The sequence below is a fragment of the Gambusia affinis genome, linkage group LG20 (assembly GCF_019740435.1).
Source record: "Gambusia affinis linkage group LG20, SWU_Gaff_1.0, whole genome shotgun sequence".
NCBI lineage: Eukaryota > Metazoa > Chordata > Actinopteri > Cyprinodontiformes > Poeciliidae > Gambusia > Gambusia affinis.
Window position 1 is genome coordinate 20,688,822 of NC_057887.1, and position 17,466 is coordinate 20,706,287.

General features: G+C 37.7%; 1 protein-coding gene across 3 annotated transcripts; it reads right to left on the reverse strand.

Moving 5' to 3' along the window:
* Positions 1 to 784: 784 nt before the first annotated feature.
* Positions 785 to 15,583, reverse strand: LOC122823545 (transforming growth factor beta-1-induced transcript 1 protein-like). 3 transcript variants are annotated; one of them, XM_044103282.1, is made up of 12 exons: positions 15,390 to 15,553; positions 11,440 to 11,490; positions 10,644 to 10,792; positions 10,510 to 10,565; positions 10,111 to 10,244; positions 8,956 to 9,034; positions 7,056 to 7,140; positions 6,021 to 6,224; positions 5,069 to 5,242; positions 4,898 to 4,979; positions 3,459 to 3,607; positions 785 to 2,035 (listed from the first exon to the last, which is right to left on the reverse strand). In XM_044103282.1, exons 1-12 carry the CDS (start codon positions 15,400 to 15,402, stop codon positions 1,769 to 1,771), a joined length of 1,443 nt encoding a protein of 480 aa, XP_043959217.1. In that variant the 5' UTR covers positions 15,403 to 15,553; the 3' UTR covers positions 785 to 1,768. The 3 variants fall into 3 exon arrangements, with proteins under 3 accessions (XP_043959217.1, XP_043959218.1, XP_043959216.1); XM_044103283.1 differs by lacking the exon at positions 11,440 to 11,490 and having other exon boundaries at positions 15,390 to 15,583; XM_044103281.1 differs by lacking the exon at positions 15,390 to 15,553 and having other exon boundaries at positions 11,440 to 11,518.
* Between the last annotated feature and the right edge of the window lie 1,883 nt (positions 15,584 to 17,466).

Here is a 17,466-nt window from a genome sequence, read left to right on the forward strand (position 1 = left end):
GCAGGGTGTTTTATCTAGCGCTGAAACTGTAAACAATATTCAGGGTTTTTATGTCTCTCTTCTTTTTATAAATAAAATTAATGAGTAATTAGGTGCTACTTTTACAAAGTGAGGAAACAGTGACCTCTGGTGGTCAAAACCAGCATTTTCCGAACTCTGTTCACTACGTAGCTGCTGCAGATATATTTCGTAGTAATTTTGCTGCATATATTTATACTGATACTTTGTGTGTATTTATTTTAACTTGCAACAATAGATAGCTCAATGTGTACATTTCAAATGTAAATAAAGTCTGTCAATGTTTATAAAGCAGCAGTATTGTTATTTAAAAATGTTAGCTTTAGCTAATATTTAGCAACAACTGCGCAACACTTTCTTTCTTCTGCTATTCTGTTCGGTCATCTTATGTATTTTTAACCGTTATGCTGTATATGTTTTTTAAATATCTTAATAAATCTTGCATTTATTCAAGGTTGATAAGTGTCTGCAGATCTATTTATATTTTATTTAATAACGACAAATCGTTAGCTTAATAGCATAACTGCCAAACGAAATGCAAAGTAATTACTTTATGTTTTGCAAATATTGCTGATCTGGGTCCCAGAATTTTCATTCTGGTTTTATATTCAAAATAAACAAAATATAAAAAAAGATTATTTTTTTTGTTGACTCTAGTGACCGCGGGGAACCATAATGAGACTTTGTTTTTATCTATAAATGGACACACATGGATTGAATTGACAATTCATCTAATATAAAACAATAATAAAGTAGAAACACAAAACATCATAAAAACTTCTTTAATTTCTAGAAACGCGTCTGACATCTTGCATAGAGCAATAAGTGAACGATACCCGACTTTAAAAATAAGGTAGTTTACGTAAACATATTTAGCAATCAACAAACAATATATCAATGCAAATGCAGTGAAGTGTGTACTTGAGGCAATAAAAAAGCAAATATATTATAAGGAATTTTCTTTCATAACACTTAACCTCGTGAACTGAAACAATACATTTAATCTGCTTCTTTCCATTCTTTGGCAAAAAAAGGTAAAATTTTATGGCAGAGAGAAACTTTTACTACATGCTTCATCTCAATATCATTTTCTAAAAAACAAATTATGTGCTGTGTTGGTTGATTCTACTCCATCCTCACTGCTGCAGTAAATAACCGAGATCTGATGTAGGAAAAGCATCTGCTTTTATTCAGGGATTCAGAGGATGAGAGAAGCGCGGAAGACGATTAGGGCCACCGGAAAAAAAATTTTATTCTGACTTTTCATTCAGTTGTTTTTTTTTCTTTTTTCAATACACAGGTTTGAAACATAATGAGAATTTTGAGAGAAAAAGATAGAAAACTGAGATTAAAGTCAGAATTCTGAGAAGACGTCAGAATTTTGAAATTAACATCAGAATTCTTAAATGAATATCAGAATTCCAAAATTATTCAGAATTCTTAAATTAAGACAAAATTCTATTAATATCAAAATTTTTAAATTAATATCAAAATTCTGAAATTGACCGCAGAATTCTGATAATAAAGTCAGAATTTTGAAATTAATATCTAAATTCTGAAATTAGTCAGAATTCTTAAATTAACATCAGAATTGTGATTTCAAAGTCAGAATTCTATTAAAGGGAGAATTCTGAGATTAGTCAGAATTCTGAGAAGAAGAAAAGTCAGTTTTAAGTCATAATTTTGTACTGTTTTTTTATTGGTGGCCCTAACTGTCTCCCGTAGAGCAGGTCCGTGGAGCGGTGGGTGTTTAACCAAAGAGCTTGATGAAGCAGGGGTGGCAGTAGGGCTTGTTTTCCTGCTCCTTGAAGCAGCCCTTGCTCAGCGGCTTCATGCAGAACTGGCACACCAGGTGGTGCGGGTGGAACTTGGCGCCCATGGCGGTGACGCAGCGGCCCAGGATGGGCTGCTGGCAGGCCTGGCACATGCTGCCGCGGGACTGGTGGTAGTGGGCCTCACACAGCGGCTTGCCCTCATGCTCGAAGAAGCTGCCGTTGACAAAGGGGCTGTAGCACTCCTGGAAGCAGGAACACGATTAATCGCGATTAATCTAATTTAGAAATCGAATAATCGACAACTGGAAAAAAACTGAAATTGAGAAAACATTTTTGTTAACTGAAATAGTTATTATGGGGAAAACTATAACTAACTGTAACTGAAATATATAGCTAACTGTAGCTATATTTAATATTTATAAAATTAACTAAAAAATACTGAAATTACATTGTTTGTTTTTGTGTTTATGAATGTATTTATCAGCCTTTCGAACTGATGTGAAGTTGATTTTGTTCCCCCCAAACAAGCAGTTTACGTCAGATGTCGGAAAATTACAGCACTTTATTTTCCTCCTGATGCTCGTCCCCAAAAGAGCGACGGCAAAAATTGGGAGAGAACATCAGGGTTCAACGATAATTGAATACATTTTTTGAAAATGTAATCTGTTGAGTATTGATTAACCAATCGATGTAAACATAATCACAATACTTTCATGTTTTTGAATTCTGCACCTAAAAATTAACTGAAGTCAGAAAGAACTAAAAGTACTACTATAACTAATAAAAACTAAATATCAAATAAATAAAAACTAGAAAACGCTCTTAAAACCTAATTAAAATGAACTGAATTAGACAAATAAAAAGTCACAAAAAAATAACTTATAATGAAAACCCCATCTATACACACTAAAAAAAGAGTAGCATTCAAGCAAAAGCTATATAAAAAATAGATACATAGATTACAGTTGGTTTGGTTGCTAGGTAACCTTCTGGGCCTCCCTGGGGTTGCTAGGTAACGGCAAAGTTCCAATGGAATGTAACTTAATAATCAGGAGGGTTTAGAAATAAAAATTCCTTAAGAAAAGTACTAGTTCTACTAGCATTATTTTACACATAAACAGACATTATTACTATGTTATAAGTGAAATAAAAAATATTTCTTAGAGTTAGAATTTTAGTATTTTGGATTAGATTTAAACACAAACATTTCTGATTTTTCATGTGCATTCATGGCTGCTCCATGTTTATGAATAATTCTACAAAAATCACCTCACAACTCAATAACTAATTAAAATCATAATATTCACCAAAATATTTGTGCATCTTAACTTTAACCGGTTGAAGTGTTAATAAAGTTATGCAGTTTAAAGCGATGACACACTGGATTAAAGCAAATTATTGAAAAATTTTCAGGACATTTTACAGATTTTTAGTGCAAATATTAAACAAATTCATTGAAAATCAATCAACTGGATTGGTGAAAAGAGCCACAAAAAAACACACAAAAAGAAAAATCAATAACTTAATTGTTATTGACAATTAAAAGAGTTTAAATAAGAAAATAAATTGGATTGGTCCAAATTAATTAATTATTATTTCAGGTCATATTTAAGGTTTTTATCGGTGGTCCACTGCTGATTAAATGAATAAATGACAAAAACTCACCCGACACACGAAGCACTGCGGATGCCAGAGAGAGTTCAGAGCTGAGATGTAGTTTTCCAGAATGGGCTCGCTGCAGCCCTGACAGCGGGAGGCAAACAGGGTCAGGAAGCACTGCTGACAGTACTGCTGGTTGTCACGGTCATGGAAACCTGCAGGAGGAAACCACAGAATTACAACAACACCACCCAGAAAAGAAAAAAACGTTAAGTACAGCTGAGAAAAACAGTGCACCCTTTTTAAATCACCTTGCATTGTAACAAAATATTAACCCAGTTTACTTATTTATTTCTTATTAAAGCTAAAAGTATGCTGTCGCCCACTGTTTTCAAAAGAAGGCCATCAGGGGGCGCGTGAGTATTTTTATCATAAAATCTAAACTATATTTCAATAAAAATTATAAAAAATAAGTTAAAAATTTACTTAAATATTATTTGGATGCCAGTCAAATTTGTCAAGCTACTTTGCTCCTCAAGCTAACATAGCACAGCTAACTAAAATCAGAAGGTATGAGGTAGCATTTATGCTAAAAGAATAGCAAATAAAAGTGAGATAAACCGTCTAAATGTTTGTTTATTTACATGTTTTGTGTTCGCCTGTTTGCAAAAGTAACCTGCTGTAGCCTTCAGAAATATTATAACCCCTACATGGATCTAAAACCAGTCCAGGTTTTATTTAACAAATAAACACAAGGACAAAGAATGTTATGTTATAAATTAAATATATTTTAGTTAGTTTTAGAAACACACAATAAAGTTCCAGTTGGTTACAGTTTTTCCCCAGAAATTACAATTTATATTTATTTCAGTTAAAAGTGTTTCCTCGCTCTCAGTTTTTGTTACATGGTTAATCTTAATTAACTATCAAGGGTTTCCTCCTTGTAAAGGCTTTACTTGGAGGTGGCTCTCCAAGTAAAGCCTGGCGGGCCACCAGGCTAAGCATTGCTTATTTATTTAAGTCTTTTTAAATGTTTCCATTTTTTAAGACTTTATAGTTGGTATTCAGGCATTAATCTTCCAATCTCTCAAAAACACGACGGGCTGCTGAATGAATGACTACCCTGGTGCCCAACCACCCGGCTTAGCTAGCTTTCTGACTGTACTAACACTGATTAAAATAGATTAATAATATCCGCTTACACCTTCTTTCAGTGTTGTACTTTGGCCGCCATCCAGCAGAAGGCGCCATCGGTCTTCGTTAACCAAAGCTGTTTCAGAATTAAAGATGGCGGCCATTCCAAAATAGGAAGGAGAAACGGTCCAGACAGAGTCCGGTGTGTAATGCAACATCCACAATAACAGGCGGTCTATTTTACATTCCTTTAGCCCACAGAGTCTGAAATCTAGCTAAAAAAACCCCACAGAAATGTTTTAAGATTTTCTTTTAAACTCTTTCTAATAAGTTTTTTTTTCTTGTTTCATGTCGCTTCATTCTCCGGTTACCTTCGTCTCCAAACGTGCGGCTGCACTTGACGCAGCAGAAACACTCTGGATGCCAGTTCTTGTCCAGAGCAGTGACCATTTTCTAAACATACAGAGAAACAAAGGTGAGGGAAACAGCTGTAGCTAACCGTTATAGATCTGTTTTTTAAAAAATGTGGTTCTATGGCTCACATTCAGTATCGGTTTGCTGCAGTTAGCGCAGTGCGGGGAGAAGAGCGTGAAGTAGTCCGACTCGCAATATGGCCGCCCGTCCTTCTCGAAGAAGTTGCGACTGCCCAGCTCCGTCTCGCACTCTGTGCACACGAAGTGCTCCGGGTGCCACACCTTCCCGAGCGCCGTCACCACCTGTTGCACACGGACAGTCGGCTTTACTGCTGCAAATGGGTGAAGGTAATCTATTAACGAGTTTAAAGTAAAGCTGATTAACTGATAAGCGGACATTTTCTTAAAAACCGGAGTTTTGTGACTGCGTTTTTGGGTCGTTGTAGATATAAAGGAAGAGTAATTTTCCGCCAAAAAAACCCCTCAGAAATGTAGAGATTAATCTCAGAAATTTTCTACAAAAATCCTTTTGAAACACAGAAATAAAAAAAGATAATCTAGGAAATTTCTGATTTTGTTGGTGGAAAATTACTCCTTTTTTTATATCTAAAATGGCCCTGATAGGCCGCTGCAGTTTTTCCCTCACATCTATCATCCCATCCTCGCTTCAAAGCACATCAGTAATTTTTGAAGTTGTTGTTGCTCCGTCATGGAGTTCAGCTGGAAAGAAAATCACTATTAATGAGAAACTTAAGGACCTTGTTGAGTTTTTATTTTAAAACAGAACCACAGAGGGAATTTTTCACCCTACACTAGACACTGTTCGGACCGTTTCTCTTTCCTATTCTGATTTAGCCGCCATCTTGTATCAACTGGCTGCACTTAAACACGACCAGCGGCGCCCTCTGCTGGATGGCCGCCAAGCTACAACACTAGCAGAAACTAACTGATGTCATTGATCGATTGGAACTCATTTTAATCTAATAAACCATTTATTGACATTTAATCATAAGCTGATTAATCGTTTGCCTCCCTACTGGTGGTTCACATGGAAACCTGAAAGGTCGGTAAAGTCGCTCACCTGTCCTACCACTGGTTTTTGGCAGGCTGAGCAGTTTCCTTTGGAGGACGTCTGAACTCCTTGTCGGCTCAGGTCTGATTGGAGGAGTCCCAGCATGCTGTCCAGTGAGCCTCCAGGTGTGGGCTGGGCTGGGGCGGCGGACTGCTGCGGCGGGGTGGCGGGCCGCTGCGGTGCGGTGACCACTTGGCTGACAGGCGGCGCTGGCTGGTAGAAGACAAAGAACGGTCATCTTTAGTAGACTTTAAGCGTGACAGTCTTACATTTTCAGCTGCCGCTGCGGTTCGCTTTCACACTCTGTCAAAACAATCCAAACTCATTGAAAAACCTATTCCCCTCCTCACCTGTGGTGGCACTGTGCCAAAAGAGACTGAAGGGAATGACACAAAAACCTCAGAACAAGACACTGAACGTAACTTCCTTCTTCCCGAAATGGAGTAGCATCAGATTTTAGCGATTGTAAGATTTCCTTCATCTCTTTGGTGAAAGAAAATGAGTCTTTTTTTTTGCTAGCGCTAGACTCACATTTGTTTTAGTTATATTTACCCAGAATGCCCAGCGCTGAAGTCAGTTTCCTGCTTTGGAGCGGTCTCCGGTCCGCATGGCGTTCACATACGGATTCAAACCGCACCAAATAAATTTTTTCTTTGATTATGCATTCAGATCTCCCCAAACAAACCAGACTTCTAGACAAACAAACTACAGTTTGATTAAAGCAAACTAAATAAAGCTGGTGTGAATTCACCCTTAAGTCTGGTCTGTGAAGCTGAACTCTGACCTCAGATTGAAGGAGACACTCTAAAACAGATCCTTAACCTTCATCCTCTGAAAACCACGAATGTTTGGAAAAGTGCAGGAATCTTCGTGTAAACATCTGGGCTTTGTTTACATCCCACAGCTGGATCCAAAACAGTTTTAAAATGATGCAAATAAGTTCCTACCTCATCTAAATATCTACCAGCTAAATATCGACTGTTTTAGCTAAAAGCAGTTTCAGTTTTCTAACTTCCTTAATGTTCTCTGAAGTCTGTAACTTACCGTCGTCTGGACTCTGAAGTCAGACAGTGAAGCCATCAGTTTGTCCAACTCCATGGTGGCTGAAGTCGCTGATGGCTTAGAAGAGCTGGAACAAAAAGACAAATCATCACATCAGGTCGGATCTAGAAGAAGATTACGGATTCTCTATCTGCAGGTGAAATTCAAACATCAAACAGAATTTAGAAGTGAAGCCAACAGCATAGTAGGTAAAAATGAAAACAACAAATTTCCCCAGAAAACTTTTAGATCAACCTCCAGAAATGTTCTGGAAAAAACAGGAAATTTCTGAGTTTTAATTCCAAAAGTCAAACATTTGGAAAGGCTGAAATTTAAAGTTTTTTTTCTAGCAAAATGTAAAATTTTGAGGACCCAGAAATTTACAAGATTTTTTTCTAGATTTTTTTTCCGCTACTTTTTTCCTAGAAAATTCCTGAGATTAATTAAATTTTTTGGATTTTTGTCTGGAAAATTTTGACTTGTCCTCTTTTTTTCTATAGAATTTGAGATTAATCTCAAAATGCGTTTTTTTTTCTAGCAATTTTATGACTTTTGGAACTCAAGATTTTCTTTTTTTCTACAAAAATTATAGATTAATCTCAAAATGTGTTTTTTTTCTAGCAAGTGTAGCTCAGAAATTTTCTTCCGTTTACTTGAAAATTTCTGAAATTTATCTTGAAATTTGAGTTTTTGGCAGAAACATATTCCTGTTTCTTTCTCTCTGCAACAGACCTAATAGAAACTGTTTGGATGCTTATGATTTGTAACGAGGACTGCGATCTAAAATCATTTTTGTTCTCCAGCATCGGGCCGCATGGTGGCCAGTTGGTACCACCTGGAATATTTTTTGAAATTATATTACTTCAGAAGAAAATAAGCATTAAAAGCTGCCTGCATTACAGCATTTTTACAAGAATACAAAACATTTTATAAATGTTCTGACTGGGTCTAGATTTGTTTAAAAGAAAATTACATTCTTATCTTTCCAATTTTGAAAAATTAAGCTTAGAAAACGTAAAACATTTATTGGATAAGGATGGTGGTGTTGCGTCTGTGTTTCTTGATCTGTAAAAAGCTTTTGACACTTTAAATCAGTGGGACCCCAACCCACGGGCACGGTGCAGTCCGTGGACCAATTGGTACCGGATACAAAATAATAAAATATGTCCGTTCTATGTATTGAGTCTGGAGGAGCTTTTATTTGAAAATGCGTACACGGATGCGAGGTTGAGTCTTGCGCAGCTCTGCGCGTCATTTATACCCTAAGACAAATAATCCAAGCCAATGAGTTTACACAGTCTGCGGCTAATGAATCCGATTGGTTAAAACTCAACGTAAACAAAACTGTTGGAATGTTTTTCTCCAAATCAAAACTTCCAAATTATGAAGCAGAAATTCATCTGGCTGGAGAAAAAAAACAACAACTACAGGTTGGGAACAAATTTAAATGTGTTTCTATCATAATGGACTCTAAACTTAGTTTAAATGTCAAATTATAAAAAGTTTGAATTTGAGTTAAATTTAGTATTTCAAATTTTAGTTTCATAAGGTCACATTTATCACTACAGGCTTCTAAAATATCAAAACATTTTATCGTGACAATAAAGTTAAAGTTTGCGAAGCTATTTGTGCATTAAATGTGCTGTGCTTATGCAGAGTTATAAAATTAATTTGTAATTCAGCACAGTTTTTGTTTGTGTTTTTTAAAAAAGGAACCTTCTAAGTAATTTTGTTACTGTCTTTCTATATTGGATCAAATAGATCGATACTGGAAAAAAGTGCATAGATGCATTTCTATTTCTACTCTAGTTGTAAATTTGACTTACTGAAACTTGTAGATACCCCGGTTTGATTCTCATGGAACAAATTTCAAAACAATGAATATATATTCATTAAAAGAGACCTGGAGGAGGTTGAGGTCTTATCCTTGATCTTGTCCCTCTCATCTTTCTTAGAAGCAGGAAACTGGGCCAAGATCTCGTCTGCAAACAAAATGACATCCTCAAGTTAAAGTATAGACCCGTTGCAGAGTCCCGTCCCACCGCCATCTCTCTGCTGCTGGCTGACGATGACTACCTTTGGTTTTAGCTGCTATACTGTCAATATAACGGGCTAAATCTTAAATGTATGCCTGATATATAAAGGAAAAGGGAATGCAGTCCTTTGTTACTAAATGTCAACACTAAAACTAGACAACAAGGTCAGGAAAAAGTTTAATTAAGAAAAATGAAGGAGGGATGTGCTGTGGTGGCGCCCACATATAGAAGCCTTAGTCCTTGATGTGGCTGTCACAGGTTCGATTCCCGGCCTGGTGACCTTTGCCGCATGTCTTTCCTCTCTCTCATTACCCACTTTCCTATTAATTAACTATCAAATAAAGGCCACTGGAGCCAATAAAACCTTAAAAAGAAACAAAATAAAAAGAAGGTAATAGCTCAGTTATGCTAGCTTGACTTTGACAATCTTAACATGTAGATGTGAAGTGGAATTCGATGTGCTTTGGTTCAGTTACAAAATAATAAAAAAAGGCGACTTAAACACCAACCAGATTGTCACTAATGCAGATGTTTAAATTAGCTAATTAACCACAGATGACTTAATAATCACAAAACACGCCTGGAGCGTAAACACATAAAACTATCGCAAACTGAATGTTCTGCTCTTCAAGTGGAAAATGTTTGAGTGTTTTTTGGTGTTGAATCCTGAAACATAAAGTGGTGTTGTCGTCAGTTGCTATGACAACAGGTTTGTGTGCAGCAAAGCCGACACAGAAAGTGAGAAAAAACGTGGTTTTGAGTTATTCTCTAATGGTTTTTCTGCGTTGTTCTTGTATTTGCTTTAGCGTATTGCACTAAACAAATGAATTCTCTAGGTTTAATTTGGTAATGGGATTGTTCTGCCGCAGCAGCGAAGCTCTGGATGGAAAGTAAAAGAATCGTCTTCTTCCCCTCCGGCGTTGTGCGCATGCGTAAATTTCCAGACTTAAACAATAACTTGCAGAGGGTCTATATCTGAACAGATGAAACTTTGAGGTAAACCCAGGGAATTGCACTCAGACCTGTGATGTTGAACTGGGTGGCGTTGAGCTCCTGCAGCAGATGATCCAGCTCATTCAGACCGCCGCCCAGCAGCGAGGAGGAGAAAGCAGGCGGAGGGTCTGCTGAGCGCGGAGAGCGCGGTTTGCACACGGTGCTGCAGGGCAGAGGAGACGCGACATCACTGCGGTCAGCGAATTATTCTTTCAGTAAATGGACCTTTTATCTGCATGCTCCAGTTAGCAAATAATCAACTACTAAATCAGTTGGCAACTATTTCAATAATCGATAATTGAATCACGATTAATGCGATTCAGCCGTAATTTTTTCTTGATTAAAATCTGTTCCCAGTGTTATTGTCGTGTACTGTTGTTGATTTATGATCCGAGGTGAGATTCTTCTCCACTGCGGACCGGACCGACCTGTATAATTTGTCCGGGTTGGAGTTGGTTGAAGACTTCATTGCTGCAGAAACAGTCTGCGAGACGAAACAGACGATTAGTGAAGGTGAGGAAGTTACACAATAAGACATGAAAATAAATCTCTCAGTGCCGACCTGCTGTGGCGTATAGGCGGGCGGCGGCGGTCGAGCCTGCGCCGCGTCGTGGGAGTTGGCATCGGAATTCTGTGGAGGGTCAGAGGTCAGCAAGACGGGACACCGAGGAAGAGGAGAGCTGGTGTTCTCCAAATCTGCAAGAAGGGCATCTGGAGGGAAGGAAGTGGGCATCCAAAAGTTAACTTCTAGGAAAAGAAATCTAATTTTGAGATTAATCTCTTTTTTTTGTCCGAGACAGAATTTTGAAATTTCTGAGTTTCGAAAGTGAAAAAAAAATTGTTCTCAAAGATTTCTGGTTTAATCTCAAAATTTCTCATTTTCTTCTAGTAAATTTTCAACTTTTCAAACTCAGAAAATTACAGTTTTCCCTAGAAATTCTGAAATTAATCTCAAATTTTTTGATTTTTTTCTAGTATATTTTTGATTTTAGAAAAAAAAAATTAAAAAAAATCTTAATTTTTCTAAAAAAAATAAATTCTGATATTCTAAAAGTTTCTAGCAAACTTTTGACTTTCCAAACTTGAACATTTCTATGTTTTTTTCTCGCCCCAAATGGTTCAGAAGTTAATTTAAAAAATTTTGGCGGAAATTTCCTTTTTTTCAATCTACAAAGTCTCTAATACGCCATCATAATTTATTGCTCTTACTTTCTGTCTAACATCATCATTTTATATTTTGGATAATTTTTGATGGAGCTCAGAGTAGAAAAAAAGTTAAGAAAAGACATGCAACATAAATGTGAATACAAATATGCAAAAGCATGGTGCAACACAAACATGCACAGACAGTTACGTACCAAAAACAACAATACGAGGACTGAGAGGGTAGCAAGGCGGCTCAGACAGTCCTGAGGAGAGACAGACAGCCAGCATGACCTAAACAGCAGCAGAGAGTCAGCAAACACAACACAGCTCAGCCGCAGGACAGGACAGTCTGCCGTAGCTCAGGGCGGGAATCCATCTTCATGCTGACATTACTGGGACAGACATTCATATCTGAGGCATGCCAGGGTGCAGAGGAAGCAGGGGAGGAAGAGTGCCTGGCTGCTGATATCCAAACAGCAGCCAGCCGCCCCCGCACTGGGGGGGGGGGGGGGTGCGCGTGCTATGAGGATCGAACGGGGGGCGGGGGGGGGGTGCGCGCGTTTTGAGCTGGCGCAAGACTCAACCCTCGGCATCCGGTGTACGATTTTCAAAATAAAAGCTCATTACATTTTACAAAAACAAGACTCAATAAAAAACAACGGACATATTTAATTATTTCTTGCGGCCCGGTACCAATTGGTCCACGGACCGGAGTAGACTGACATGAAAGGGGGAAGACATGCGGCAAGTGTCGTCGGGTCCAGGGATCGAGCCCGCGACGGCCTCGTCGGGGACCGAGGGCCTCCAGGCGTGGGGCGCGCTGCCCTCTACGCCACCGGAGCACGCCCCATGAACTTGATTTTTACTTAATTTATGTTTTATGTTAATTGAAAATGAGTTACAAATGGAATCGGATATCTATTATGTCACCTCTTTATACCCGTGATTTTAATTTTGTTTCTTATTTAATAGAAACACCGCAATTGCAAATGTATTTATTTTTTCTTTTACATTTGCGAAATATTTACAAAGTTTACAGATAGTTAGCTACTCGCTGCCACTATCACGATTTGAGCTTCCTGAGTCTCAAAGTTTGTAATGGAAACGCAGCTACGTGTTGCTTACCAACCTTTTGCGCCACAGGTTTTGAACCACGCTTGAACTCTTGCGGCATTTTCTGCGTGAATCAGATATGAGACACGAATGACGTGAACGAATCCCGCCTGGGATCAGCGCTGTGGTCACCTTCTCACCCGGGTGATTCACACTTGTGGTATGGCCATGTGTTGGGAAGCTAGTGCACAGTCTACATGCCTGCTGGGTTCTTGCCATTTCTCAAACACACGCACACACACACACACACACACACACACACACACACACACACACACGCACACACACACGCACGCACGCGCGCGCGTATAGCTACAGACTGCACATATAAGGAGCTGGGCTTCTCTTAATGGGAATTATGACCATATTTAGCTCTGCCCGCTGACTTGTTTCTCTTGGCCAAAGAAACCCTCTAACAAGTGGCTTCGCTCCCTGAAAGTTTTACAAAAGCGACGTAAACTGAGACAAACATCAACCCGGTCGCCCGAGTAACCCTGCCTCTGCGAGTGCAATCCGATCCAGATGTGCCCAGATGTGCTACATCTTGCCATTCACCCCCTCATGTTGCTTGCGAAGCAAAAGTGCCCGATGACTTCACATAAAAAAAATAAAAAAGCAAATGGCGAATGGGCGGCAGAGAGAAAAACCTTCTCTTTTTTCCTCGAACTATGCGGCTTGCTGAAACGGGAGAGTTGCTCTGGGCTGTTTCTGACACAGAAAACTGTCTCCCTAAACATGTTTTCAAGAAAAAAAAATCAATAACTAGAAATAAAAGATCCCTTTGTGATTTTAAACAGAGCAACTCTGTGTTTTTCCTCTCCGCCCTCAGCTTGTCAGGGGTAATGCATGTAGAGGACGGTTGCGGATCATTTAAAATCTAATTTACAAAGACTTTATTGAATTAGCAGGCCGTGCATGAAAAACTCAGGAGCGGTCAGACAGATGTGGAGTAATTTATTGGGCTCACGTTGTGTGTGGCTTTCAGAGCTTTGACTCTTCCACAGGTTGTCACATTGCAACCAGGAACTGAAATCTATTTAGCAGGATTCTCGCATCTTAAAAATGCAAAAATGTTTGTTAGAGAACAAACCGGAACACAGCAGACAGTCAGAGAGAAAGTTGTGCAGAAGTTTAAAACAGGTTTAGTCAGAGAAGCAGCCACCAGTGGTAACTCTGGAGGAGCTGCAGAGATGCTCAGCTTGGGTGTAGGAAGCCAACAGATCAACTTTTAATTGTGCTCTCCACAGATTTTAGTAACCGATTAATCAAGTATTCTGTTGATTAATCAAATATTTTGATGATAATTGAATATTTTTGAAAGTTAATCAATTATTCTGCTGGATGAAAAATTCAATTAACCACATTGATACAATAGAAATTAATTAAAACTAATTAATTCTGATGATTAATCAAATATTTTGATGATTAATCTGATTTTAAAAATTCAGTTAACCACTTAGCTGTATTTCTTTTGCAATAGAAATACAATAAAATAAGAAAATAAACAAATAATTTAATAATTCTTTTTAAGTAATAAATTTTTTTTCTTGCCTAAAACACAATAAAAACATTCTTTGGTGTTTGCTTGATAATTCAACATGTTCAACCCTTTCTGCTTGATTTGACATCCATACAATGTGGGGCTCATCTGTTGATTAATTTTTTGATTAACTGACAAATTATTAAATAGAAAAATGTGCTTAATAGGACATTTTTTGTTATACAGAACTTGAACCAGGTGAAGCTAAACCTGCCAGGAAAATATTTACTGATAAATAAGGTTTTATTTTAATCTTAAATGTAAAATGTTTAAATTTTTTGTGCAGGTTTGTCTCAATTACTGCTCTGAACACGTTGTTCTTTCAGAAAAAGGCAATTTTTACTGTACACTCCAATTAAATCTAATATATTCACGATTAATTGTGATTAATCACACTGAGGCTTCAGCCTTAGTTATTTTAGTTTATTAAAATTACCATAAGATAACTTTAAAGAGCAAAATGCAACAGAATTGTTCATAATCTGTTTATTTTACTGTATTTCAATCGATTATTAAATTAGTTGACAATCATTTCAATAATCGATTTATCACGATTAATTCAATTAATCGATTCAGCCCTAATTTGATCTGAGTTATTTTAGTCTATTGAAATTACCATAAGGCAACTCTAAAGAGCAAAATGCAACAAAAGTGTTCATAATCTGTGTAATTTATTGTATTTTTACTCTTAAAACAACAAGTTTGTCTTTTGGCATATGGTGTTTATCTATCCTGCCAAAAGTGAATCCTTGTTGTAGGGTTGCATTTACAAATGTGACATCGTAAGATACCATGCTAAGATGTTTATTATATGGAAAACCTCATATTGTCAACACTTGTGTGATGTACCACTGATGTATGGCTGTATAATTGCTCTGTAAAAATAATAAAAATGTAAGTTCTAAAAAAAAAAACAACTTTAACGATTAATCGATTACTAAATTAGTAGACGATTATTTCAATAATTAATCTCAATTAATCGTTTCAGTCCTACATAATAAATCTTGACTTTATGGAAGAGGAGGAAAGTCATAACAAGTCATATTTGCTGTGAAAATGTGAGATGCACTAAAACAAACATAAAAAAAGCTGTTTGTGGAGGAAAGACTTAAAATCCACCCAAACCATAAAACAACATAATAACTGACAAAAGCCTTAATTTCCAAATTTTAAAAAAAGGGAAGCTGTCTGAAAAGTGTGGCATGCATTTGCATTCAGCCTCATCTACGAAAACTTGAGACTTAATCAAAAAGTCAGTGAACAGATTTTTAACTCATTAGGCTAAAAAACAAACAGTGAAGAAGTTGGAGGGCAATAAATGCGAATGGAGAACATTTTGCATGCCTTTCTACTGAAATGGGTTATTTTTAAGCCTCCTGCATGTCTGCACTCTGACTGCCAGGATCAACAGAGGCCAAATTTCCTCTGTTTGGGCAGACCGCCCCTTCCCAGATTCCCTTCAAGATATCCCAGTTACAACGAAAGGAAGATCTGCTGCTACATACTCACCCAAATCCTCCATGATCCGATCACAGCCAGCTGCTTTCCGCTCTAAAACCAGAACATTTATGACTGATGGTCGCGCTTTTGTCTCCCTCGGTCCTGAATAACTTCTTGGACACCGTTATCCGCTAAGAGAAGCAGCAAGAAGAGGAGGAGGAAGAGGAGGAGGAGAAGGAAGAGGGAGGGCGTCCCGTTTCTTTTCCCAACTCTCTTCCTGTCCAATTCCTACCAGACTTTCAGACCGGAGGAGGCGTAGTTAAATAAATGTGGCTACAAACCCGCATTCCCCCCCTCCGGCGCACGCAAGAAAGACGTAATCCTGGACATTCCCGGTCCATATTTGGGATAGAAACCTGCGGACTGAGAGGGAGAGAGACAGCGGCGGGATGGACCGATGCTGCGACCAAGTGTTGTTACTGAAGCTACTGCGTCCTTCACAGGCAGCATCCTTTTTTTAAAATCCACGTTACTGTAAAACCTTCTGTTCTGTGAAGATAAATAAAATCTGATATCAACATGTATTTATTTAGGGGGCATGGGGATTTTTTTATTTTGCGTTCCCTCGCAATACTACTGATCAGTTAAGCGACATAATTTAATACTGTAATTAAAGTAATTAATACTGCAAGCCTTTCTTACGGCGGCCTCTGTACTTTCTGCTTTAATATAAGGTTATGTGAGGTTTTTCCATGAATGTTAATATCTCGTTGTGAAATATCTGAAGTTTTATAGGATAGAAAGGCACCAAAAACCTATGATATAAACAAAAACTTTCCGTAAGTAGGAAAGACATAAAAAATACATCCTAATTTTGACTATTTCTGAGTTATTATCGTGGGGTAATAAATCATCTGACAGTTTTGATTGTGTCTCTGTTGTGTTGGTTGTCTGAATGGTTTAAAGCGCTGCTTTCAGTGCCGTCCCAACTTAACAAACATAAACATGTAGTGAATAAATCGATTTTCAATCAGATTTTTGCAGCAAACAGTTAATAATAATAACCACGATTTATTATTAAAAACACGACAAACTAGTGGTGGTAAAGGGCCGCACTGGGTTAACTCGGGGAATCTCATCTCTATCAATCAACTCCAAACCACTTCTTTTCTGTCACAATTATCAAACTAATTTATTAATGACATTTCTGATATTTTTTTAAATTTTGGAATCAAATTTTTCTGTACTGAAGTAAACTTTGAAGCTTTATTTAAAAAAAAACCCATGATGATAATAAAGGGAACGTTTTATTTGACCATAGCAGTGGTTCTCAAAGTTTTCAAGTCAGATATGAGTGCAAAACATAAGACATTTTCCATGTACATCCACATCAACAGGCGCAGTGAAACAGCAGCACACCAAGACTAGAATTTTTAATTTTATCTGTGGTGTTATTTAATTAAAAACAAAAACAAAAATCTCAATAACTTATTTGTGACTGGAAAACGACCAATTTCAAAAACCCTCGGAACGTAACGTCTCTAATTAGGCTCTGGGTCGTTGCTTAGCAACCCCAGCGAAGCCCAGCCCGTTACCTAGCAACCCAGGCTGAGTAACACCACGTTCGGTTTTACTGCTGTGTTCCGTACAACGTGCTGCTGGAAAACACGAGTGTTTCTGTTGTTTACTTACCATCCAGGATGCACTCGCTGCCTTCGAGTTGCTTCTGGTTTTCAGAGATGAACGGTTGTAAAACTGAGCATCTGTTTCAAAGCCATTTTTCACGTGCGAGAGTAAACATTAGGGGGGCGTGGCCAGCATCTTATTCTGATTTAAAGTGACAGAGGCCCTAAAACAGCTCAAAATAGGCAGAACTGACCAGACTGAAATCTCATTATATAAAATGATTTTGTGCAAATAAAGTAATAAACATGTTTTATCACCTTTGTATGCCTTCTTGCTGCATCAGTGCTACTTTTTAATTTAAGTCTAAATCAAATAAATTTGCAACAGATGGACGCCATTTATGTTGTAGAAACATCTCAATTTTGAGCTTTATGACTGAAGTTAGAAATGTGATTTCTTTGTTTTCTATATTGTCATAATTGGCTATTTATGAGTATGAATTTATGAGGCTGCAGCACAA